This window comes from Myxine glutinosa, chromosome 6 (genome assembly GCF_964187855.1).
Source record: "Myxine glutinosa chromosome 6, kmMyxGlut1.1, whole genome shotgun sequence".
In the NCBI taxonomy this organism is placed as follows: Eukaryota; Metazoa; Chordata; class Myxini; order Myxiniformes; family Myxinidae; genus Myxine; species Myxine glutinosa.
The window spans coordinates 187,272,828-187,300,071 of record NC_136266.1 but is presented as its reverse complement, the minus strand read 5'-3'; the positions used below and the strand labels follow the sequence as shown (position 1 = coordinate 187,300,071).

General features: G+C 44.4%; 1 protein-coding gene across 4 annotated transcripts in view; it reads left to right on the top strand.

The window, feature by feature from the left end:
* Nucleotides 1-27,244, top strand: part of LOC137429055 (uncharacterized) — a 346,812-nt gene that overhangs the window by 148,574 nt on the left and 170,994 nt on the right. For all 4 annotated transcript variants that reach the window (XM_068119076.2, XM_068119074.2, XM_068119077.2 and 1 more), the window contains 3 exons: nt 20,620-20,710; nt 25,462-26,183; nt 26,831-27,008. In XM_068119076.2, coding sequence (XP_067975177.2) covers nt 20,620-20,710; nt 25,462-26,183; nt 26,831-27,008 — 991 coding nt within the window. The remainder of the gene's footprint in view (nt 1-20,619; nt 20,711-25,461; nt 26,184-26,830; nt 27,009-27,244) is intronic.

The window sequence follows — 27,244 nt, the reverse complement described above, 5'->3', positions numbered from 1 at the left end:
CGACACCCTTCCTACACACAGCACAGGGCCACTTCCCAGTTCTTTCCACCTCACCACATGCTTTACCACTTGCCATCACCTTCGTCTTTCCGATATTCACCTTCAGACCTTTTGTCTCCATACATTCCTTCCACGTGTTCATCTTTTCCTTCAGTCCATCCATACTTTCCGCAATCAACACCAGATCATCTGCATACAACAACTCCAACGGTAAACCCTCCTTTACGTTCTGAGCCAGCACCTCCATCACAGCTACAAATAGTAGTGGACTTAGTACCGACCCCTGATGCACTCCCACCTTCACCTCAAACTCACCACTGTTCCCGTCCTTCGTCCTTACAGCTGTGCGCGCTCTTTTGTACATTGCCATCACGACTCTGATATTCCTCCACTCCTAACTTCCTCAATGCCCATGTCAATACTTTGCGTGGAACCCGATCGAATGCTTTCTCCAGATCAACAAACCCAAGAAACAACTTCTTCCTCTTCTCCAAGTACTTCTCCTGCAACTGCCTCACAATGAAAAGCGCGTCTGTCGTTCCTCTTCCTGGCATAAATCCCAACTGCATTTCGTCAATCTTCACTTTCCTCCTTATCCTCCTCTCCAACACCCTTTCCAATACCTTCATTCCATGCTCCAATAACTTTATCGCTTGGTACGAGCCACACTCCAGAGGGTCACCTTTCCCCTTGTATAGAGGGACGAGGGTACTCAGTTCCCAATCCACTGGAATGCGGCCTTCTTTCACCACCAGATTACAGATCTCTGTCATTCTCTTCACACCCCAACGTCCTGCTGCCTTCAACATATCTCCCACAACTCCCGTCGGCCCTCCCGCTTTTCTACCCTTCATTGCTTTTATCGCTTCCTCAACTTCCTTCTCAGTTATCTTCTCTGCCGGTCCTAAAATTGGGTTACTCTCTATGTTGCCATCCCATTCATTCTCTGTATTCAACAGCATTTCCATATATCTTTTCCATCTTCCTTTAATTCCATCTGGGTCGACAACGATTTGTCCCACTTCATCCTTCAAGCAGCTCACCCCCATCACATCACACCTCTCTTTTGCTATCTGCTTTACAATCCTGAATACTGCTTTCTGACCCTCTTCCGAATCCAAGCGTTCTCCGAACATTTTTCTACATGCCTCCTGCGCCTTTGCTACCTCTTTCTTTGCAGCCTTCCTGGCTGCCTTATAACTTTCATGCTCTGCTGTTTCTGCTCCCGTACCCTTCGCCTTCTGCCACTCCTTGAACTTCTTCCTCTTCTCGTCAATCCTCTTTCCAACTTCATCATCCCACCACCATGTTTCCGAGTGCCTCGGTGGTCCTTTTGTCCATCCACATACCTCACCAACGGCTCCCAACAGACTAACTTTCATTGACATCCAACCACTTTCAAGCTCAACCACATCATCCTCGACCCTACTCAGCCTCTCTTTTAATGCCTCCCTTACTGTCACCTCTTTCAACCTCCACACCTTCATTCTCGGTTGGTACTTCACCCGCCGAGCTCTCCTCGCACCTTTCACCCTTACGTCGCAGACAACCAAGTGGTGCTGTGAAACAGCCTCCTCCCCCGGGATCATTTTGTGTCTCGGAGGTGCCCCCTATCTCGCCTACGCACCATCAGGTAGTCAACGGTTGTCGTCGACCCACCTGACGTGTATGTAACAAGCTTATTATCCTCTTTCTGGAACTGAGTATTACAAATCAACAAATCAGCTCCATCAGCAAACTCCAAAATCCTTTCACCTTCTCCATTTCTCACACCATATCCGTAACCCCCATGAACTCCGTCAAAACCATCCATACTCCTTCCCACATGTCCATTTAGGTCTCCTCCTACCACAACAACTTCCTCATCTTTCACATTTTCCATCAGCTTCTCTATCACACACCAGAACTTGTCCTTCTCTTCATCGCTCCGACCAACCTGCGGAGCATATCCCGAGATGACGTTCACCAAGAGCTTTCCAATCATCATTTTCACCATCATCAACCTATTACTCACTCTAGTCACACTCACCACACTGTCTACAAACTCCTCAGAAAACAGGACACCAACACCATTCACGCCCTCCAGGCACCCTTGCCACACAAACTTGTATTTCTGTCCCTGCCTACCCTTCACCATTCTCACACCACTTCCCTTCCATCTCGTCTCTTGCACACAACATATGTCCACTCTTCTTCTGACCAATACTTCCACCACTTCTCCTGATCTCCCTGTCATTGTCCCTACATTCCATGTCCCAAACCTCAGAAACCGATCTCCACTTCGGGCTGTACCCTGCCCACATGTAGTTGTAATTGTCATGGTTCTCTTTTTTGAGGCAATGTTTTTTATGGCCGGATGCCCTTCCTGACGCCAACCCTCTTAGTCGCCTCTTACGACACGCAGGGATACGGCGTACCTATTCTTATCCAGGGTACACACTGGGACTTTTTGTTCCTTATAGTGGAGGAAAAATAATTTTAGGTGAGAAAAATTGTGGACAGAGATGAAAATTGGCTGAAATGACCTAAATACCCTATAAAAGCTTCGCAGAAAATTCCACATAATTCCTCGGGGTGGAAGGTACCTAATTTGCATATTTCCAAGATGGCGGACACCGGCGAAGGTAAAATTTATAACTTTTGAACCGAAGAGGATAGAAGCATATTTAACATGACTAGTTCCACTAATTTTAGGGTGGAGAACTCATTTCCGTGGTTTTTGGGTGGCTACAGGGTCATTTAGGGGGTCAAATTAGGCAAATTAGGCACCTAAATTTGCATATGTTGAAGATTGCCACCACTAAAAAGCTGTAATTGTGATACTTGTGATAATTGTGGAACCAATTGTTATAGAATAATAAATGACACTTCTGAATTCATACCAGATTTTAATATAAACAACAGGAAATTGGTTGTGTTAAGCTGTCGTGGGGTTTTTTTAGCATACAAAACATACAAAACAATTCAATTATTTAGTGCGTCCAAGGGAATACAAGCAAGTAAGTAAGCAAGCAAGTGCAAGTACAAGTAGTCCATTGGCTGAGGGGGTCCCCGTGTGCATGAGATGTGCCCTAAGTTACTCTTCATAATATTGAAGTAGACCATGAGACATATCAAAAAAGTTTGGGTAGACTTTTGGTAACCCGGCAGTAACAGAGGAAATGACGTCATTAGCCATGCCCTTTGCCGCTCTATTGATACCAAAATTTAGGGGTAGGGGAAACATAAATCGCAATAACTTTGGAAGTATAAATAACAGAACTACAAAATACCCATTAAAATGTTTGTATTTAAGTACTTTATTCATTACAATAATCATTATGCAAATTAATATGTTAATGAGGTCACCAGAGGTCAAAAGGTCACAAAACCCGAGTACAAGTGAAAATTTCACACTGCTCCAAAAATATCCCCACCAAGTTATGGATTTACTCACTTTTACATTTATGATGCATGGAATGTTTAGAATAGATGCTACTGATTACTTTGATATGCATTTGGGGCCTTTTAATGCCTAATTGTATTACACTAGGGCATGCCCGTACTATATATATGCCCGTACTATATATCTATCTAAAATTATATCCCCCCCCTCTATTTACATGAAATGGTTTGGTCCATTCGCAACGCCAAAGCGAACGGCGAACGGCTTGCGAGTACAGTGACAATCCCCCCCCTCTATTTACATGAAATGGTTTCGTCCATTCGCAACGACCACAGAACCCCCCCCTCTATTTACATGGAATGGTTTGGTCCATTCGCAACGCCGGCACACGCGATCGTTCGCTGCTCTCTGATTGGTTGAATCGTTTTTTGGACATAGCTCGGTAAGTAATTGTCCGATTAATATGAAACCTTGAAAAGGCACATCCTCGGGTCCCCAGCAATATACCTGGCAAGTTAAAAGTATATCGGACCCGTGGTTGTCGAGAAACAGCGGTCACAGACAAACGTACAGACAGAGATTACTGGAATTATAGATAGATAACATCAACTGAAAATTGCCGTAAATTTAAAAGGCGGATTTTTTTGCAGTCCATAAGTATAATAGAATGTTCTGCATACTAGTATCTTCTTTAGCAATTTGAGAATGTATTCTGAGTTATGTTTTGTGAAGAGTTCCCTTATGCTCTTCAGTCCATTGTATTAACCCTCAGTGTTTTGTCAAGTCGGCGGACACATCATAAGGTTAGATTTAATTGAAATCTTATTTGAAGCCAAGAAGCCTTTAAAAATACCCATGGGAATGATGACCATGGTTCCATAAAATGTTATCTATGCCTGATCTGCTCATCAAATGAAAGAGACATATCTCAAGCAATGATAGACAAGTACATGTTTTAACACAATAGTTTCTATTGTCCACAAGTTTAGTAATTTACCGTTGCTTACTCGCATGTTTGTCAAAGGGATCCAGATGACCCAGCGATGCTTATACAGAGTAAATTACTGCTACATACCTAATACCAAAAAGGAATTTCCTTTATGCTAATACTGAGTTGAACCAGAGGGGTTTTTGCATTGCACAATTTGTTCATCACCCTGGAGACTTTGACACTTGCAGAAACGAATGCAGGGAAGTCCATTTTTGCGACAGGCACATCTGTCATTGCTGCATTTTTTGCAATTGCACAAAACTGTGTATTCTTCAGGAATTGGTCTCATGCCTTTAGTTGGCATCAAAAGTTCATCTGCTTCCCTGAAGCCAAAGGCAGTTGGATCCAGTGATGTTGGCTTATGAGGGTGTAACAAAGTCACCATCTGATAGGTTGCATAAAACGCTCTATGGATGTGTTGCTGTATTGCATGGCTAGTTGGCGGAAGTTGCTCCAAGGATACACCTTTACTGTGATGGTACATGTGGTCTTTTAATTGATCCATTGTTGTGCACTTGGTGTTCTTTTTTACAACTTGTACCAGGTATGCCTCACAGGACGCCATGAAACTGTCGGTACAACTTGTTCCAGAATCAAAGTCTTTCAGATACTCAGATGGACTAGCATTATTCAAGGCTGCATGTTTTGTTCCCACCTTGCTTGTGTAGTCACAGCCAGTCAGGGTATGAACAAGTGGTAGCACATAGCAAAGTTCTTCTCCACCCTTTGGTGCTAATGTGTGAACTGGAATGTATCTCGTTGAATCTCCAACACCAGCCCTTAGCCAAAGTTCGCTTAGGCCATTGTAATGAAGAATATTCCAGTAGTGCATAAGCAGTACAAACACATCTGTATCACCAGACAATACGATAATACATTCAGTTACACTTTTGACTGCATGCATCGCATGTGGAATGATACGAGCATCTGCCTCTTCTACATCGGGACTGAGGTCTGGCATTTCTGTTGAACAGCCATCTTTGACAGACTGGCATGTAACTGCACCAGATACACCTGAAAAATAACTTGCCACAACGTTGACTGTGGAAGGTCTTTCTTTTCCGCGCTTTATGGCTTGTGAGTGAAGAAGCATCTGGAGTTTAAATTTATTATTGCTTGATGCCCAAAATCTGTCCATTTCTACAGGTAACGGTGTGTCGTAATTGATAATGTTCATTTCAATTGCCGCTTTAACTGAACGGCGCCTTCTCTCGGAATCTTTTATGGACCCCTCGACATAGGAATCAAAGACCAAATCCAACCTGTCATCCCCCTGACCAACTGCAGCGACATAGTTCAGAAAATTATCACAGAAATCTCCAAATGTCTGCAGATCTTTTATTTTTATCTTTCTGATGTTGGCCATCACGTCAACTAAACATGTGGACTGTAATGCACTGTCCTTGACTGGAGTTCTCTCATCATCTTTGGTGAGTTTGGTCTCTAGTTCCTGGACAAGTGCACTTTTTAGTGGTTTGGTCATCTGTCCTTCCTTATCAAACAAATATGATGTAGGGGAGACATCATACTGCAATAACTCTTCCATTGTCCTTCCACGGACACGGGTAACCTCAATTGATCGTTTCATTTGGGCTTCTTCCTTCTGTTTTCCAGCGGATTTTCCTTTGATATCTTTTTCTGCCTTATGTATGCTGAGAAATGTCTTCAAGTTTGTTCGATGAATAACTGAGGAGAACCTAACCGATTGTTCTACAAATCGCTCTGTTCTCAGTGTTTCATATGCTCTGGTCCCAATTTCCATTACTGAAAGTAACTGGCTTCTAATATCATGAGACATAACTTCCTGGGTGAGAATATTGTGAAGTTCTACTTGATCAGGAACCAGCTGAAATGGGTTTTCATTCCTTTCTATTGTCGCAAGGATTGCTTGGACTTTCTGTTCACCTGTAGCTATTTCAGCTTTGCTGATCGTACCTTCCTCTGATAGACTGGTATTCACCCCACTTAATTCCCTGTGTAGGTTGGTTATGGCCAGCATTTCATGATAGATAAGCTCCCACATTGCCACAAATTTCTTCTTTCTTGTGTTGCCGATGATACCAGAGGCACTCTTTTGTGATCTATTGATCGTCTGTTCCAATGCCATATCAGCGCCGACCGCATTGAATTTTCCAGGGGTTCGCTTCACCACAAATTTACCTGCCCGGAATGCCTCATAGACTTCTGGTGCCGTGTCAGGTAGCTTGTGCATGTCCTCCAAATACAATGAACACCATCTCAGGTAATTTGTGGAATCAAAAGCTGCAAAGACAGGGAGCAAGGCCTGGACTGCCTGGATATGCAACGCCCAATCCCCCTCACGGTCACTACGAATAAGGTTTTCCACTTTGAGCATCAGGCAGATGAAGGTGTCCCAATACTTGAATGTTTCATTGTTGCTTCTCGCATCAGCAATGAAGTGGTCAAAGTCACTGAACAGCTGAGGACTGCTTCCTTCAAATTTCTGAAATAGGCTCACACATTCGTCTGCAGATGAAGCAACTTTCCCTTTCAGCTCAACTAATATCTCCAGTTGCTCCTTATGCACCCTTGTGTTCTCACCTTCCTTGAAAAACTCGGCCCACGGTAATCTCAGCAATGCTTCCTTAAGTAACTGCATTCCTTTCAATGACCTTGTGTAGTTCTTACCACTCAGAACAGAGTCTACAACATTTACTCCGAAGACAGCACTCTCCACAAGAATGTTTTCTGCTCCACTCCCTTTGAGATACTTACCTAGACAGCCAAGGGCGACCTTTGCCATATGGAATGATCCCATGCACAGGACAATATCTTGGAATTCCCCAGGGTGAATTAACTGTATCTCACGAGCAATGTGGTACACACCCTCATCACATGTCACTGGAAGTTTTGACTGATCAAGGTGCTGGAGTATTCCCTGGAAATTTTTTAAAGCCGTGTATACAGTGTCATATTGTGTCACATGGTATGGAAGTACTGGGAGGAATCCTACCCGCTTCTTTGAGATATCTTTCTCAGATATCCCAAGGACTTGAAAAAATTCCACCTTTTAAATTTATGACATTTTCCAATTGATATTATGTAATAAACGTAGGCATTAAAAGGCCCCAAATGCATATCAAAATAATAGGTTGCATCTATTCTAAACGTTCCATGCATCATAAATGTAAAAGTGAGTAAATCCATAACTTGGTGGGTATTGTTTTGGAGCAGTGTGAAATTTTCACTTGTACCCGGGTTTTGTGACCTTTTGACCTCTGGTGACATCATTAACATGTTAATTTGCATAATGATTATTGTAATGAATAGAGTACTTAAATACAAACATTTTAATGTGTATTTTGTAGTTCCGTGATTTATACTTCCAATGTTATTGCGATTTATGTTTCCCCTACCCCTAAATTTTGGTACCAATTGAGCGGCAAAGGGCGTGGCTAATGACGTCATTTCCTCGGTTACTGCCGGGTTACCAAAAGTCTACCCAAACTTTTTTGATATGTCTCATGGTCTACTTCAATATTATGAAGAGTAACTTAGGGCACATCTCATGCACACGGGGACCCCCTCAGCCAGTGGATCAAAGGGGATTTAAGGTAATCTAATCAATCTCTCCATCTACATCTCACTGTCTGATAATATGGACCAACTTCTATCTACCCATCCCAACTCTCTCTTCCTCATATGTGGTGATTTCAATTGTCACCATGCCAGTTGGCTGGGTGTGGGTACCTCTCTCACCAGCCATGGCTCTTCAGCAAAGGACTTCTGCGACTCACTGGGACTGACACAATCTGTCAATTTCCCGACCCGGATCTCAGTCAACGGAGCATCTTCTCTTCTGGATTTGGTTATGACAAACTTCCCTGAAAATGTCTGCTGCTCTTCTTCTGCTCCAATCGGCTCATCTGATCATGTGCTTGTCAAAGTGGACATCTCTCTGACCATTCTCAGAGAGCCTCCTCAGCGTCGACGAGTCTGGCATTTCACTCAGGCCAACTGGCACGGTCTTCAAGCAGCCATCAATCATCTGGACTGGTCTCCCATCTCTACCGCCTCTGACATCAACTCATCCTGGGAATTCTTTCAAAGTAAATTGCTCTTTCTCATGCACAGATTTATACCATCTCGTCTTCAGTTGTCATACCCTTCCTCCCGTCCATGGTACACGGAATCTTGTGGTGAGGCTGTTGCCCTGAAACAACTTGCTTTCGTCTCCTGGAAAGCAAATCCAATGGAAGGAAATCTCATTTCCTTTCACAAAGCCCGAAACAAGTGTGTGTCCACCCTCAGGAGAGCCAGGAAACAATATCTCACCATTCTCAAGACCGAACTCTCTTATCTGTCTCCCTCTTCCAAATCCTGGTGGCATCTGGTCAAATCTGTTTCTGGTGTTTGTTCCCCCTCCATCCCCTCCCTCACCTCAAACGGCTTAACGGCTGACTCCGCACGTGAAAAAGCTGAATGCCTCAACTCTGTGTTTGCCTCTAAATCTTGTGTCCCAAACCCATCCCTCTCTGTACCCACCGTACCCAGTCGTACCCAGCTGCTCCTGGACTCTGTGTCCTTTCCTCCTGACAAGGTGGAAAAGTTTCTGTCAACCCTCGACTCTGATTCTGCAACTGGTCCTGACGGCATCAGCCCACAGGTCCTAAAATCATGTTCTTCTGCTCTTTCACTCCCTCTTTCTGTTCTCTTCACCCTCTCTTTTGCTCAAGGTCATCTGCCATCTGCTTGGAAATCAGCCAACATCACCGCTTTGCACAAAAAAGGTGCAAAAACAGATCCCAGCAACTACAGACCAATCAGCCTTCTCCCAATTATCAGCAAAGTCATGGAATCCATCATTGCTTCAGATATTAAATCTTTCCTCTTCTCCAATGGCTTGATCTCTGATCATCAATTTGGTTTCAGACCTGGTCACTCTACTCTGGACATGCTGCTTCTGCTTTCTCAACAATGGATGGAGGTCCTCAACGCCAAACAGGAAATTAGAGCTGTCTCCCTTGACATTTCACGTGCCTTCGATACGGTCTGGCACCCTGCTCTGCTCACCAAACTCTCCTCCTTTGGTATCCATGGAAATCTCCACGCATGGCTGGCGGACTTCCTCTCTGGTCGTAGTCAACGTGTGGCCCTGAATGGGTTTCTCTCATCTCCTCTTCCTGTTCAGGCTGGAGTTCCCCAAGGTAGTGTTCTGGGCCCTGTGCTTTTTCTGGTCTTCATCAATGATCTCTCTGACTCTCTTGAAAATCCTCTCTATCTCTTTGCTGACGACTCTACTCTCTGTCGCTCCATTCCTCATCCCTCAGATTGGCAGTCTGCAGCCTCCTCACTCTCTGCAGACCTGGACAAAATCACAGACTGGTCAAACAAGTGAAACATGTCTTTCAATCCTGACAAATCTCACACTCTTACAATGTCTCTCCGAAAGGACCGACTGGACAACCCTCCCATCTAGTTTCTCAACAATCCTCTCCAAGAAGTTCTGTCGCTCAAGCTTTTGGGTCTCACTATCTGCCATGATCTTTCTTGGGAAAACCACATTTCCAAGCTGGCCTCCAAAGCCAGTCGCCGACTGGGCATCCTCCGTCGTGCGAAGTCCTTCCTTGGCACACCTGAGCTCCTCACCACATACAAGGCTTTCATCCGCAGCTCAATGGAATACTGTTCCCCCCTCTGAGCTGGTGCTCGTGCCTCACACCTTGCTCGGCTTCACGCTGTTGAGGCCAAAGCTTTCAGAATCATTGGAATCTCCTGCAATGTAGTCAACACCGAGGGCCTTTCACTCACTCACCGCAGGCAGGTTGGTGGTCTTTCTGTCTTCTACCGACTCCTCTCCGGCCTTGCTCCCCCAGCTCTCTCTGTGCTCTGTCCCCCCAATATTCCTTCAGGTCGCACAAGATCTGCTTGCAACCCTCTTATGGTTAAACTGCCAAAGTCTAGGCTCTCTGCTCACCTTCACTCTTTCATTCCCCTTTTCTCCCGCCTCTGGAACAAACTCCCCCACTCCCTTCAATCCCACTCCTCCCTCCAGGTCTTTAAAACAGCTGTTCACCACCATCTCTTATCTTCCCCCATCGAAAACCTTGATCTTTTCTACCCCCGGTAATTCACCCCAGAGTCCTTGCAGTGTTCATATGTTTTATTCCTCTCCCACCTCCCCCCAAGTCCTCCCGATGTCCCTGCTCTCAAATGTTGTGTTTGTGTCCTTCCCCCTCTTCCCCCTCTCTTTTGTGTCCTTCCCCCTCTCTCCCCATCTTGTCTGCCGCTCCCCTTGTTTTTTGTGTTTTGTGTGTCGGTTTGTCTTTTTGTGTGATTAATGTTGGCTCTTTCACGAGCCTCGATCTTGTATACAAAAAATATATTTTAAAAAATCTCCTCAACAACTGGGGCATTATAACAGTTCTCTCCTCGACATGTTTCACACATTGGTGTGCATGCACGACCTGCCTTCCTGCACTTGCAAGAGGCTGTCTTGCATCCCATTTTACAGTTGCAGAATATGAGTTCCAGGAGTCTCTCAGGGGCAGATGGGTTTGCTGAACCCACTGGACAAAGTACATCTGCCCGCATCTGCCAGCCCCACTGGGTACAATCAAGCTCAACACCCTGGCACTACTGAATCAGTAGATATGCCCGCAGACTATGCTGCTTGGCTGACCCAGATGTGGGAGGGAGGACAGCGAGGTTCATGACATTTGTCACAGACTGCTTTGCAATCATTTGCTTAAGCTTGAAGAACCGAGCATTGTTCAGTGAGGCAAATTTTTCGGTACCATACCAGGCAAGAAAGAAACGCTCACCCGCAACACCGATTTCTTCCTGAGATGCGTCCTTCTTATAGAATATAGACATCTCGTCTCTCAGAGTGGATCTGTTTCTCAGCAGCTGACATGCTTGAGCCTTACCTCGGCGGTATGCTGCTGATGTCGTGCCAGTCCCCGTGAAGGCATGGGCGAAAAGAATCACTTCTTTCAAAGGGCCCAGAGAAATTTGGAGCTTGTCAATATCTACATACTTAGGCTCCACCCCACCCGATTGAGGATTAATGAGTATGATCAACTCACCAGATGGCTTACGATGAAGCAGAGATATCATGACATCTGCATCTTTGGAGACAACATGAACCCCCAGATCGACATTGCTGTACTCAAGAGCTGTGCTGACAATGAGGTTATCAGCATCAGCTTCTGCTTGATGGGTAAGAATGCCAACAGCCCTCAGCTCTGTTGAGACCAACTTCATCAGCGATGTCTTGTTTGCTCCATTCCCCAGAAACTCTGCTTGTGTTGTGGATGTGTTGATCTGTGGTGATACAGTAATGGCTGCAGATGTAACCTTGCTGGCTCTCCTGGACTGCTCGACAACCTTGGTGCTGAGTTGAGCACCATACTCATCAAAGACCACGATGACAAGGCAGTTTGGGTCATGCTTTTGCACATAGCTCACATAGCTTTGTATCACATCTGCATATGTACAGGGTGTATTCCATTCAACGGCGTGCAGAAAGTGACCCACATCTATAACTATGGGAACTGGGCCTATAACTGTTGAGTCAACTAGGTGTGAATTCACGTCAAGGATACAATTCAGAGCAGCCTTTGCTGTCTTACGCATGGACACAGCATTGTTCAGTGAGGTAAATTTTTCGACACCATACCAGACAAGAAAGAAATGCTCACCCGCAACACCGATTTCTTCCTGAGATACGTCCTTCTTATAGAATATAGACATCTCGTCTCTCAGAGTGGATCTGTTATCCAGAGTGGATACAATTCAGAGCAGCCTTTGCTGTCTTACGCATGGACACAGCATCGAACAGAGCAGGGGCGAAGTTCACGAATTCATACTGAACAAAATCTCTCAAGTCATTGCTTGATTGTAGAACAGCCAAAATCCTGTTCAGCATCTGCTGCTCATTGACAACCAAGGACTCATTCCGCACTTTGACAGTGGAGCGCATGGCTGACAATGGCTGAACTCTTTTCTTTTTCTGTAGCTTCAAGTCTGCAAAGTTCTGCCCCATCATCTGTGTGTGCTGTTCGGAGCCAATAGTGACAGCATTGTCACAGTTTATACTGGAATCCGCCTCAACTCCAGTGAAGATAGATACCAACTTGTCTCTGTACTCAAAGGGATTGTGTGATTTGAGCCATCCAACCAACCTCTTTCGATCAGCATCATATTGAGTCTGTCTAGCCTGCCCCAACTCAGCATGTTCCTTATGTAGTGAGTGTTGGTCTGATGGCTCACAGTGCATGCCTGAAAGCTCCTCCAGAGCCTCACATATCGGTATACAAAGGGGTACAGCGCCCACCCACTGTGCGAGAGTACTGTCAGTGATGCGCTGACCACGTGTGAGCCCTCCAGTGGTCTTCATTGCCCTCATCAATACTTGTTCGATCGTCATGTCTGACCAGACACCAGACCAAAACTTGCTGGTGCGGCGAATAGTGAAGTACCCATCACCAACAAACTTCTCCCAGTCTTCAGATGGCATCTTCTCCTCCAAATCCTCCATTGCCTGCAGGTACACCTGGGATGATTTCGCATATGCTAGACGCCCCGCAGCATGCAAGTATGGTTGCATTCGAGCAATGGTATGGAGGTGAAGAGAGAAGTACCCGCTGCGCTCAGCACGTACAAACTGCTTCATTAGTGATACCTGATCAACATACTGGATCCACAATTTGGCGGTTCTACTCTGAAGACTGGCTGTTTGGTACAGCTGACCCATGGTATTGGTGAGTTGTATTATTATGGTGTTTGTTCCCCCTCCATCCCCTCCCTCACCTCAAATGGCCACACGGCTGACTCCATGCGTGAAAAAGCTGAATGCCTCAACTCTGTGTTTGCCTCTAAATCTTCTGTCCCAAACCCATCCCTCTCTGTACCCACCGTACCCAGTCGTACCCAGCTGCTCCTGGACTCTGTGTCCTTTCCTCCTGACAAGGTGGAAAAGTTTCTGTCAACCCTCGACTCGGATTCTGCAACTGGACCTGACGGCATCAGCCCACGGGTCCTAAAATCCTGTTCTTCCGCTCTTTCACTCCCTCTCTCTGTTCTCTTCACCCTCTCTTTTGCTCAAGGTCATCTTCCATCTGCTTGGAAATCTGCCAACATCACCGCTTTGCACAAAAAGGTGCAAAAACAGATCCCAGCAACTACAGACCAATCAGCCTTCTCCCAATTATCAGCAAAGTCATGGAATCCATCATTGCTTCAGATATGAAATCTTTCCTCTTCTCCAATGGCTTGATCTCTGATCATCAATTTGGTTTCAGACCTGGACACTCTACTCTGGACATGCTGCTTCTGCTTTCTCAACAATGGATGGAGGTCCTCAATGCCAAACAGGAAATTAGAGCAGTCTCCCTTGACATATCACGTGCCTTCGATACGGTCTGGCACCCCGCTCTGCTCACCAAACTCTCCTCTTTTGGTATCAATGGAAATCTCCATGCATGGCTGGCGGACTTCCTCTCTAGTCGTAGTCAACGTGTGGCCCTGAATGGGTTTCTCTCATCTCCTCTTCCTGTTCAGGCTGGAGTTCCACAAGGCAGTGTTCTGGGCCCTGTGCTTTTTCTGGTCTTCATCAATGATCTGTCTGACTCTCTTGAAAATCCTCTGTATCTCTTTGCTGATGACTCTACTCTCTGTCGCTCCATTCTTCATCCCTCAGATCGGCAGTCTGCTGCCTCCTCACTCTCTGCAGACCTGGACAAAATCACAGACTGGGCAAACAAGTGGAACATGTCTTTCAATCCTGACAAATCTCACACTCTTACGATGTCTCTCCGAAAAGACCGACTGGACAACCCTCCCATCCACTTTCTGAATAATCCTCTCCAAGAAGTTCTGTCACTCAAGCTTTTGGGTCTCACTATCTGCCATGATCTTTCCTGGGAAAACCACATTTCAAATCTGGCCTCCAAAGCCAGTCGCCGACTGGGCATCCTCCGTCGTGCAAAGTCCTTCCTTGGCACACCTGAGCTCCTCACCACATACAAGGCTTTCATCCGCAGCTCAATGGAATACTGCTCTCCCCTCTGGGCTGGTGCTCCTGCCTCACACCTAGCTCGTCTTCACGCTGTTGAAACCAAAGCATTCAGAATCATTGGAATCTCCCGCGATGAAGCTAACTCCAAGGGCCTCTCACTCACTCACCGCAGGCAGGTTGGTGGTCTTTCCATCTTCTACCGACTCCTCTCTGGCCTTGCCCCCCCCCAGCTCTCTCTGGGCTCTGTCCCGCAAATATTCCTACAGGTCGCACAAGATCTGCCTGCAACCCTCTTATGGTCAAACTGCCAAAATCAAGACTCTCTGCTCACCTTCACTCCTTCATTCCTCTCTTCTCCCGCCTCTGGAACAAACTCCCTCACTCTCTTCATTCCCACTCCACCCTCCAGGTCTTTAAAACTGCTGTTCACCACCATCTCTTATCTTCCCCCATCCAAAACCTTGATCTTTTCTACCCCCGCTAATTTCACCCCAAATCCACTTTTTTGAAATACCAACTTCTGTCCTGGAAGTCCTTGGTGTCCTTGTGTTTTATACTTCTCCCTCCACCCCCCCCCCACCCCCCTTCCCACGCCTCCTCCCCCCAAGCCCTCTCCCTTCCACACATCTCCCTGCTCTCAAATGTTGTGTTTGTGTGCTTCCCCTTCTCTCCCCATCTTGTTTTCCGCTCCCTCTTTTTGTGTGTTTTGTTTGTCTGGTTGATTTGTTTGTGAAGTAAATGTTAGCTCTTTCACGAGCCTCGATTCAGTATACAAAAAAAATAATAAAAATACCAAAAAATACAAAATAAAAAAAAATAAACAGGGACCGACATCGCATCACTGATCCCTATCTCCTCGGCTACGAGGTCTGACCATATTTGATTAAGCGCCGCCACATCTACACCATCCAGTGCACCTGGAGTCTCAAACAGGACAGTGACGATGGCCTGGGCAGAAAGTGTATGAAGCCATAGTGCACGTGAGTAGGCATGCGCATCGAGCATATGGGTGATGCTGTCACTGCCGTAGATGGTGCGCCACAACTCTTCCAGGCCGCTTCCTGCCATGATGAAACCTGTGGCACCCATGAAAGACATTAATAGATAAAATCCACCAAGCCTTGCAACTACGTTGGCCAGTTCAGGGCTGGCAGCGATGATATCTACGGCCTTGATGAACAGCGGCTGATCAAACGTGACTATGCAGTAGTTACGATTGTATTTGGATGCCTCACACAAAGCGAAGCGAAGAGCAGTGCTGTGTATACCGACCATACTGAGATTGTTGGGGTCTAGATTGATGAATGGAAGGGCCACTACATCACTCACATGGAACACACTCTCCTTCTCTGTCACCATGTGATTGAAGCCACCCCAGCCGGGGATGGACTGGATCCTCAGAGCTACAGATGAGAGCCACAGTGAATCAAGATGTAGAGTTGCCATGACTGCAGACGTCAACTTGAACTTGATGAGTTCGGTTTTCCGAGCTAGGAGAATCTTGAGACCGGCCTTCGAAGGTTTCTTGTATACCTTGATAGGCACATGGCCATAGCTGCCCATGTGGACTCGACTGCTAATGGGGTATGCTTGAGTCGCAGGACATTGAGGACATGAGGTGAGGATGTATTACTGCGTGGTGTAGTACACTTTAACCCCCCCATACTATGGAATGATTTATTTCCATCCAATGATGATACATTCCAGTCCACATTGTCGAACACAAACTGTACGAATGCCTCCTCATTATCTGGAAATGGAGTTCCTGCATCGAGGAGTGATGCTTGATAGCGCCTTGCCTCATCATAAGAACAGCACATCCCAAATGTGTGAAGCATGTCGATCATCATTCTTGAGTCATATTTTCTGTATAAATAGACCCCAAGTGCAATTTAAAATGCTGACAGATATGACCTTGGTCGTACTGCAGATATTATCATTTGTTCTATAGATAAACGTTTTTTCTCAGTTACCCTATTGAAGACCTTTTTGCCTGTCTGACTCAAGATACCTGCAATCAATGTGTTAAGGCTTTCAGGAACTGTATCCACCTCCATCGTACTTAGAGAACAAGGCGAAGGGTATAATATATCACAATCATTGACCATCTCTCGGATGTCTGCGGATACAAGCCTCGATGCTGTCATAATTATACGCTTTTTTTCGGAACTCTGATCACCTAGGTTGGCTTTGTACCACTTATCACGTACAATATTGCTGAATGTATCTCTGAATACTACTATGTTATCCTTTCCTGGCAGGTGAGTTACAAGTATGGATTCTTTGAAGTGTGCTTTCAACTTAGTTAGTAACGTTTTCCTTGAATACCCTGCTACTCCCTCAGTAAGGTGATCTTCCATGATATCTGTAAGCACGCTAATAGAATACTGGCATTCGTCATTTTGCTCAAGGAACTCAGTCAGACAATCAAATGCTTTATCCTTGCAGACATTTCTGTCTGATTTTGGTTTCTTGTTGCGGAAGAAATCGACGCGACAGTTATTGTGGTACCGCCCTTCCGCTGCAACCAAGTCGATAATGTTGCTTAGTCTGATCAGAATCTGTTTCGCATTTTCATCACCATCACCAAGCTCCTTTGAGCGGTTCTCAATCCGTTCACCAAATGATAATGTCCGACGGTGATAGATGGCATTGTGTTCACGTTTATGCCCCAATGACTTCTTAGGAGCCTTAGCCTCGAGACCACAGAACAGACAATGTTTTTTGAAGTCAAAGGACTCAGCAGATTGTGAACGTAAATGTTGGGTTGCTGCTATAGGAGTTTCAGTCTCTTCACACTGTTTGTTTAGATACGATTTAATACTAGTTTCACGGGTATAGCTTTTACGGCAGTCACTGTGCACAAACAATGGATTGGTAAGTTCAATTGCTGCAGCTACACCATCATTTCTGCGAATGCTAGCGGCTATGATTGCAGGTCGTCCGAGCTCAGTGACGCGGTTGACATTTCGCCCATCCTCCAGTGACTGGGAGCAGAGTAGACAGCACGCTCCTACCATGACCTGCAACATAAGAAAACATATGTTAGAACTGATAACCAAATAAAGCCAAATTACCCAATGTTAATAATATGAATGATCGTTTTAAGGCCATTTTTCTTAGCCTTGCGGGCCCCATGACAATCATGGTTCCCTGTTTTTGAGGCAATGTTTTTATGGCCGGATACCCCTGACGCCAACCCTTGGTCACGCTCTTACAATGCGCAGGGACACGGTGTACCTATTCTGAATCGGGGTACACACCGTGATCATTCATCCCAGCAAGCTGGTACTCAATTTGCCGGCCTCGGAAGGATGACAGGCTGAGTCAACCCCCCTGGCGTTAATTCAGCGATCGACCGGGATTCGAACCCAGGATCCTAGGATCCCAAGCCGGCACCCTGACCGCTAAGCCAACGCCAAGCTCCAATGTTAATAATATGATATAGTGTAATGATATTACCATTGTCAAAGCGCCTTTGGGCTTCTTGAAAAGCGCTATATAAAATAAATGTATTATTATTATTATTATTACCATGATATTGCCAGAAGTGACTCCGTAACCCACTTTTTACCACAACTTGCATATTTTTACCTCAAAATGACCCCATTACCACCCAAAATGACCTCTAAATGACCCTGTAGCCACCCAAAAACCTCAGAAATAAGTTCTCCACCCTAAATTTAGTGGAAATAGACATGTTAAATATGCTTCTATCCTCTTCGGTTCAAAAGTTATAAATTTTACCTTCGCTGGTATCGGCCATCTTGGAAATATGCAAATTAGGTACCTTCCACCCCCAGGAATTATGGGGAACTTTCTGCAAAGCTTTTATAGGATATTTAGGTCATTTCAGCCAATTTTCATCTCTGTCCCCAAATTTTCCCACATCATGCCAATTTCTAGCTAATATTCCTCCACTATTATTTAGCCCTGGTGTTGGGCTAGAGGCTAGGGTGCCGGCTTAGGATCCTAGGATCCTGGGTTCGAATCCCGGTCAATCGCTGAATTAACGCCAGGGGGGTTGACTCAGCCTGTCATCCTTCCGAGGTCGGCAAATTGAGTACCAGTTCACTGGTAATTCCCTGTTTGTCGTTAAAGGCGGCAAAAAGGGTTGGCGTCAGGAAGGGCATCCGGCCGTAAAACATTGCTTCAAAAAGGGGACCGAAAAAAAAAAAACAACAACAACCACGGTTCCCGAAAAAGGCCAACCCCCGCTGGAAAATGGGGGAAAATGTGGGGGAAAATGGCCTCTAAAGGTGGTTTTTTATTCCTCCACTATTAGCCTCTGCAGTGTAGCTTTGGCTGTGTGCCTTGGGTCATTATCATGCTGAAAGGTTAACTTCCATCCCAATTTCAGCTTTCTTGCAGAGGGCAGCAGGTTTTACGCTAGGATTTTTCTGTATTTTGCTCCATCCATTTTCCCTTATATCCTGACAAGTTCCCCAGTCCCTGCTGATGAGAAACATCCCCATAACATGATGCTGCCATCAGCATGCTTCACAGTAGGGATGGTGGTCTTTGGGTGATGTGATGTGCTGTGTTGGGTTTGTGCGAAACGTAACGTTTTGCGTTTAGGCCAAAAAGTTCCATCTTGGTTTCATCAGACCACAACACATTTTGCCACATGACTGCAGAATCTCTTGAATGGTTTTTATCTCTACTGGAATTTTGTCCAGTGAGCTTATGTGATCGAGCAGTGTCTGTAGGTAAGTAAGTCAGTCAGTCAGTCAGTCAGTCAGTGAGTCTGTAAACACTTCAGCCATTATCGCTTGAACCAAACACCCAATTTTGATGAAATTGGCTACAAGCTTCATATCTGATGCCCTAGGAAGGTGTATTGACCGCATCAAAATCTGCGCTCATTATAGAGGTCTGGGGGGGTGGGGGGAGGGGGTGATGATCTACCAAGATCTACTCCCCCAGCTCTCTCTGGGCTCTGTCCCCCAAATATTCCTGCAGGTCGCACAAGATCTGCCTGCAACCCTCTTATGGTTAAACTGCCAAAATCAACTCTCTGCTCACCTTCATTCCTCTTTTCTCCCGCCTCTGGAACAAACTCCCTCACTCTCTTCAATCCCACTCCACCCTCCAGGTCTTTAAAACAGTTGTTCACCACCATCTCTTATCTTCCCCCAGCCAAAATCTTGATCTTTTCTACCCCCGCTAATTTCACCCCAAAGCCACTTTTTTGAAATACCAACTTCTTTCCTGGAAGTCCTTGGTGTCCTTGTGTTTTATACTTCTCCCACCCCTCTCCCCCTTCCCACGCCTCCTCCTCCCAAGCCCTCTCCCTCCCACACATCTCCCGATGTCCCTGCTCTCAAATGTTGTGTTTGTGTGCTTCCCCTTCTCTCCCCATCTTGTCTACCGCTCCCTCTTTTTATATATTTTGTTTGTCTGTTTGATTATTTTTTTTTGTTATAAATGTTAGCTCTTTCACGAGCCTCGATTCTGTATCCAAAAAAAAAAAAAAAAACGTGGTGCGAGCATGAAAACCAACCTAGTTATGGGGGTTAAAAGTTGGGAAAACGCCCCAAAAAAACTTTAATTTCAATTAAAAAAAAAAAAAAGAAGGTCGTCATAATAAAGAAAACAGTTTCCCAGACTTCCAACATTGTTGTTATGGTTATTTGAGACACCCTTAAGACTTATAGACATGTATCTTGCTTTCCTCAACAAATTTTTATGGGACCATTTTTTTCTTATGTTGTGCTCCCAGATAATTATTACTTTAAAATCACTAATCACACACTAAAAAGGTTTTTTCTGTGTCTGTCGACCTTTAAGTGGGGCTGCAATCTGCCACATGGAGTAGTCTTCACTAACCAATACTTTGATCTGTATGCACTTGTCATGTGATATTTCCTTCCCATGAGCTATAGTATTCAACACACTACAAATATACTTTATCTCCACCTATGCATTTATAGTCCGACTGCATGTGTTGCGCTTTGATTCATTGCATGATAAGCAATTGCAGTGTAAATCTCTCGGCAGACGACTATACTACGGCACATTTCCTTTTTACGCATGAGAGAGAGAGACCTTGTGATTCAAATGAATTATTTTTAATACTGCATGTCACATTGGTCATTGTCACATGTCAATGTCACATGTCACATTGTCAATATATATTCATTCATTCACTGCATGTCACATTGGTCGTTGTGAAATGACATTGTTATATAAAATTTATTTTAACACTAATTACAAAGCCAAGATGCATTTTTAATTCAAGTTTATATTTTTTATTTTCAGGAACTTGAAGAAGGTGAGGTTTCGGTTGAGTATGTCCAAAAAAAAATAAAACTTGAGAAAGAAGATCCTAATGATGACTACATCCGAAATGGTATGTTTGGTGTTTTTCATTCTGCATATTTTTACTCCATGCATGCAAGACGAAATGTGAGGTTAAGCAATATTGGTTCACTTCTGTTTATGTGTGTCTACAAATGTCAGTGTATGATCGAGGAACAACTTGATTTCAATTGAATGTTATCATTTGAACATCAATTGGAAAACGAACCTGTAGTTCAGCGGTACTTTGGCTCTCAATTTGTCCCGATCGCACATGCGGAGAGATATTTTTTTTACTCTGTCTACCTGTCTGTTAGTCAAACAAGATTTAAAATCATTCCAAACAGGAAACTTACTGTTTTTGGAGACGTCATAAAAGACACAAACAGGAATGAACGAATGTAATATGTTAAATAAGATAGTGTAAAAGATACTGCATCGACGGTGGTAAACTTCCAAAATAAAAATTTCTACAACTTTCAAAATCTTTATTCTATTTCAATTGAATTATGTACTTGGACACTGTGGAACACAAATCGTCTTTTTGGCACTTTCAAGTCTTTCATTTGGCAGTCCTTTGACATCATTTTACATCATCACGACCAATCAAATTTGCCACTCGTAGACTTTGCCCATTTCCTTGTTTCTCAAGACAGCACAGGTGAAGGTGTTTTATGTACTCTAGTTGCTCTTTTTTTCTTCTTTTTTTTCTATACAGAATCTAGATTCGTGTAAGAGCTAACACATTACACATGAAAACATGCACGGACACATAAAACATACAATAAAGGGAGCAGGAGTCAAGAGTGGGAGGGAGAGGGAAGCACACCAACAAGTACAACAACAGTGGAGAACAGGAACGTCGGTAGATCTGTTGAAGGGAGAGGGTTGGGGTTGGCTTTGCTCTTCGTTTTTACGTTTCACAAATAAAACCATTTCATTGAAATTGCATGTTAGAAGTGTTGTGTTCTATTTGAGATACTTTTTCAGGTAATTTGGTGGGATTTTGCCTTCTTTCACTGATGTATTTTTGCTCTTTCTTGTATTCGTCGAATAAGGCTTTTGTTATTATGATTTATATTCTTGTATAAATTAGAAATTTACTGTAAACTAGAGCGACATTCTTCCATGTCATGCCATTGACCGGTATGCCTCTGCCCACATTATTACATCATTATACATACTTGTACCATGTTTGATTTTAATCCACTCAGCTGTTCTCAATCAAGTATCACATTTTCACCTAACGTGCCCTCTGACCTCAGCAAAATCACCTCACTCTTTACCTTTGATGCCGAAATAAAATCAGTTCATCTTTGCATCATAACATATACTTACACCAAGTTTGGTCAAAATCCCATAATCCAGTTCATAAGTCAGAACAATAACAGTATTTTTACTTCACGGGACTTCTGCCATTAAAGTTATAAACCTATTACAGACTTTGGCCTTTGACCTTGTGACACCAAAATCTAATCAGTTCGTTCTCAAGTTATCGCCGTAACGAAAACCTATCACGGACGGATGGACAGACAGACAGACGGACAATCCAAAAACATAATGATCTCTTGACTTCATCAGCGGAGGCATAAAAATTGAAGCTTCTATAGATTATCTTTTCCTGCATTGTTATTGTGCCATTGGTTATTCCATGAACACCCAAAAGACTTGAGAATAATTGAATTGAACATGTTGTCTTGTACATATATCAAGTAACGTAAAATATTGTTACAGATCTCAGAGACGGCACTCCCCTTAGCAAGGGGTGTGGGGGGGGGGGGGGTTAATCCCCTTGGCCTGTTAAGCTGGCCGTCTCTAGTCCTGGTACTTATAACGCTCTTTTGTGGGGTGAAATTGGTCAGGGTTATTGGTAAAGGTGTTCTCCCAAATACCTTTACCAATCCCTCCGCAAAACAGGGAGACAAGTACCGCTCGAACCACGGACAAGATGGTATTTGCCGAGCGGTTTAGCAATCCGCGATTCGAGCCGTTAGCAATTGACTAACCCGATTCTGCGCGTTGGCCAAATCGTGCCACAGGTACTCAATCGAAAGAAGGGACTAAATTGATCGGGGGGAAGAAGAAACCAAAGTAAGGAATACCAGACATTTATTAACTATACACAAAACCAAAGAAGAAACGAAAGTAATATACAGTGAAGAAGAAGAAGAAGACACAGGGCAGCCTTAAGCAGTCTTATATTATCAACGCCCAGGACAGACAAACAGACTTACACGAAGGGGAATGGCAGGCAGGAATGACTGGAAGAAGGAGAAGGGTCCGTGCAGGTGACAGGGTAGGACGGTCCGGGTCGGTGCGCAGCGTCGAAGGTGGCTCCAGTCCACGCTCCGGGCTCGAGGCGAAAACCCGGCGGCAGCTGCATGTATTCGTTCACGCGGTAGGGGCTTTTCGAAGCAGCTCGTCAGAGGGCTCTGCGCAGCTTCGTCTCTCTCAGTCAGACCCCACCAAGCGCCGTCTCCAACCCAAGTCGACTCTGAACCTTCTCACTCGCCTCTCAACCGTACCTTCTCACCCGACTGTTCAAGCAGTCCCTTTCAGCCGCTTTTATCGTTCGTGTTGGAATCAAGCCACCGGCTCTGATGACACGCCTACCGGTTGGCTCACCGCGGCACTGGTTGGCCGGCAAAGGGCTCGCTGACTCCACCTCTGCCGATGCGTCGACGTGCCACACCTTGTTCTGGTGGCTCCGCCCCCTTCTTCCTTGGCTTGACCACATGGCTAATGGCGGTTTGGGGCCAACAACCGAATCAAGGCAAGGAGCAGCGAACGCTGCCCTACTGTTACTTTGAAGCACGGGTGAGGCGATTGGGGAAATTGAAAGGAGCCTATCTTATTTGATTAATGCAACGCAGATTCAACTATTAGGAACAGATCCTTAACTGAAACAGATAATAATGAAATAACTACGGAGAGGTCCTATGGTTCGCTACGTGTTGTACATGTCCTAACTAGGGTGCGATCTTTAACAAAGCCAATTGATGGGGATATTTACAGGGGAACATTTATAAGGGAAACATTTACTAAAATTTACTAGTGACGGTTCTAAAAACCGTAACAATATTAACGTAAAATAAGTAACGTACATATATTTACAACATAAAAATATTTTTTTTCCTCTCTCATCTTGTATAATCTTATACATCCTCTTTCCCTGTCTTTTCACTCCAATCTCCTCCAACCCTCCTTTCTGCTCTTTCTCATCTACTTCCACACTCCATACTCTTCCTTTTCTCCCCTGTGTTGCTCTCCTAGATTCCTTTTGCCAATTTTGCTCCTGCCATTTTACATCTGCTTCCTTTTTGGCTACACAATATGTAAAAGGACATAGTGAGTGAGTTTGCTTTTGCTGGCATAAAGTTACACGTTCTAAATATTCTATATTCATTCCTGAAAATGTCTGCATCAGGCACAAATAGAAATGAACATGCAGGAAAAACTTTTTAGCGTACAGTTTTCTCGTACAGAAAACAACTTTCAATAGAGATGAACATCTGCCAGCATAGCGTCACACCCACACTGATGGTTCAAAGGCCATCCACAAACTTGCCTAAATTCACAACAGTTGCAGAACTTTTTTTTTTTTAAACTTGTTTACTTTGGAAGCAGCAAACACGCATCTCTTAGTTTCCAAAGTTTTATAATATTGAACTCCTAAGAAGTGTATGATGAGACATTTTCAGAATCATTGTTGGAATGCAACACTTTCATGCTCAGATGAACTGTCTGTTGGACACTTGTTAAAACTAGAACGGCACTCAGTAGAGAGCATACCTCCACCGTGTTGGCCATATCACTCGATGGTGAAGAATCACTTAAAAATTCAAATAACCCTCATATCCGAATCCATATTCAGATCTTCACCAAAATCAAATCGATTCTTCCTTGTCAGACACCCAACCGGTCCACCAAGTTTCGTCCAAATCCGTCCACAACTTTTTGAGATATTTTGTTCACAAATGGACAGACAGACAAACGGACAAACAAACAGACAGACAGGGGTGAAAACGTAGCCTCCATCCACCTTTGGTGGCGGAGGTAATGAAGTGTTTGAGATGAAATTTGGTTTAAAATTCGCCAAAAAGAGTGAACAGGAAATTGATAGCTAATTGAACTGTCCGTTATCACTGTACAGTTATGGATTTTGGGGGGAAGACAATGCTGTACCACTGTTGTGCTCACAATTATAATATTTGTTGTGTATTTTAATCTTATCGGCATTTGGGATTGCCATTGCAAGTAAACCTGGGATCATATTTTCGGCAATGTGGTGATCTTGGATACTTTTGTTTTTTGATGAAATGAAATACAGTACAGCACCTTATTTGGGTTTTTAACCCTGGGCTGGAAATACGTCCTCGTGGTACACACACGTTCGCCTCTAAGTTGTCTTACCTTGTCTTGTTTCAAATCCCGATCTAACTATAAACTGTCATGCAGACAACACAGGTCGGTTTCACAGGCAGAGTGATTCCTCAACGTGTGCTGTCCCTCGGATGGACGTTAAACTGGGCGTCCTATCTGCCGGCATTAGTTTGTGGACGTTAAAGATCCCACGGTGTTCTTCGTGAAGAGTAGGTGTTTTTTCGCCGGCACCATGGCCAAATTACATTTTCCTGCCCTAATGTTAGACAAACGTCAGGCCTGGCCAGGCAGCCCCTGAAAGACTTCGAGTTGAAGAACATGGGGAAATTGTTTTTAATTTTTGTTTTGAACCTGAAACTGTTTTTTCTCTCGAAACAGTTTACACAGTTCGAGAACATCATAAGTGTTTGTGTCTTGCAGATTGGAGCGATTCCAACTTTGATTCTGAGTCAATATTTTCACAAAATGATATAAAATCTCCGATGACCAGCAATATGGATGGACGTTTGACAGCCCCTGTGGGTGGAAGACTGGAAATGCCCCAGCTCAAAATGCCAGAAAGAAGCTTGACCCAAGCAGCTGCCAAAGGCTCTCGAACTCCAAAGGCAGTGGTTATGCAAAATTCATCATTATCCTCATCATCCAAGTTAATTGAAATAGTTGCTGATTGCAGCTGGGAGAAGGAACGTGACAAAATCCTCAATGCCATTGCGTCTTACACTGGACAGCAAAGGCATTCGGGAAGCAGTTCAAATCATTCTCCTGCGTTGCTTCGTGTTGGCAGCTTCTTGCTGGAGATCAGCCACAGCTCGAATAAAACACCCATGACTCCAGTGATCCACGCAGCTGCATCTTCGAGTGGCGCTGACGCTCCCACGACATCACCCCTAGGGAATATTCTTCCTCATCACCTCTGTAGCTCAAAAGTCCGTATCACTCGGCAACCTTTGGAGACCGTCGTCGTGCAGCCAGACGTCCCTGAGGGGCCCGTTAAGCAGTCACCAAAACGGGTCATGCAGCCCTTCCTCCCAGTAAAGTTAAAGACTGACGCAGGCTCGAATGTCCATAGCGATACTTCCTTGGGCACCTCGGGGAACGATGCACTCGAGGCACCGAGTTCTACCACCAAAGGTCTCATTCAGGTGCGCGTGACATAATATTGCACAGTTCTAGATAAATATGTACACAAATGAAGATTGTCCATGTCTCTTTAACTACCCATTATCGTCACCAACCATTGGATGAATAAATTTGTGCGATTCTGTGAGGATTGGATGAACCTTCCAAAGTTATGAGTGAAATTTGTTGCACTGAGTTTTGTACATTCCTGTACTGCTAAAGTGCCGACATTACAGAATGTTTCATTTTCCATTGTTCGATCATACCCAAAATATTAATTCAAACTCGATGAACCTATTTTTGGTACATCTGACATGATTCAGTTGATCATAATAATATATTACTTTACTGTCTTCGTCTTCACTCCCGTTTTGCTCTTGCTAAATCTGCTCTTTTCCTTTGACGAAGGGTTAACGCACGAAATGTCAGCTTCCTGCTTCCCATGGTGGCGAGCAAATCTCAATTGACATCCTGTTAATTTCATCCATTGTCCTACCAGTCTGCCGATACAGATTGGCTCTCTTGTATTGCACAGTTAAGGATGCCTGACGAGTTATGACGGGAGTAAAAAGCCGAAAGACCTTGCTGGTGGTGACTTCGCTTTCATGTATAAAAACATCATTTTCGCTTTTGGTTATAAATTATTTCTCCTCTGTACTTATTTTACCAGGTCAATGGCAACAACATTGCGAATGCTAAGCTGGTTGTAGGCCAGATGGGCGCGCTACATCCAATACTGCATGAGAGAAGAACATCAGTGGGTTCAATCGGTTGCGCTCAGACACTTGAGAGTCAATTTGATGATCCGCTTACAAAAATGCTGCCTTCATTTGCAGAGGCCTGTAAAGGTCAGCAATTTGTATTAGTTTGACTTTATGCAGTAGATGCTTGTTTAAATGAAATGTCTGATGTGAATTTCGATAACATAACGGTCATTATTAATCTACTTAGCTGTGCTATTACTTTCTCAATTGATAACAAAGATTTATTTTATAGTGTATAGCTCAAATAGTCAATAGTCAATAGTGTGTAGCTCAAAAGACATTGAAGCCACACAAATTCACTAATCTTTGCATCAAACTCT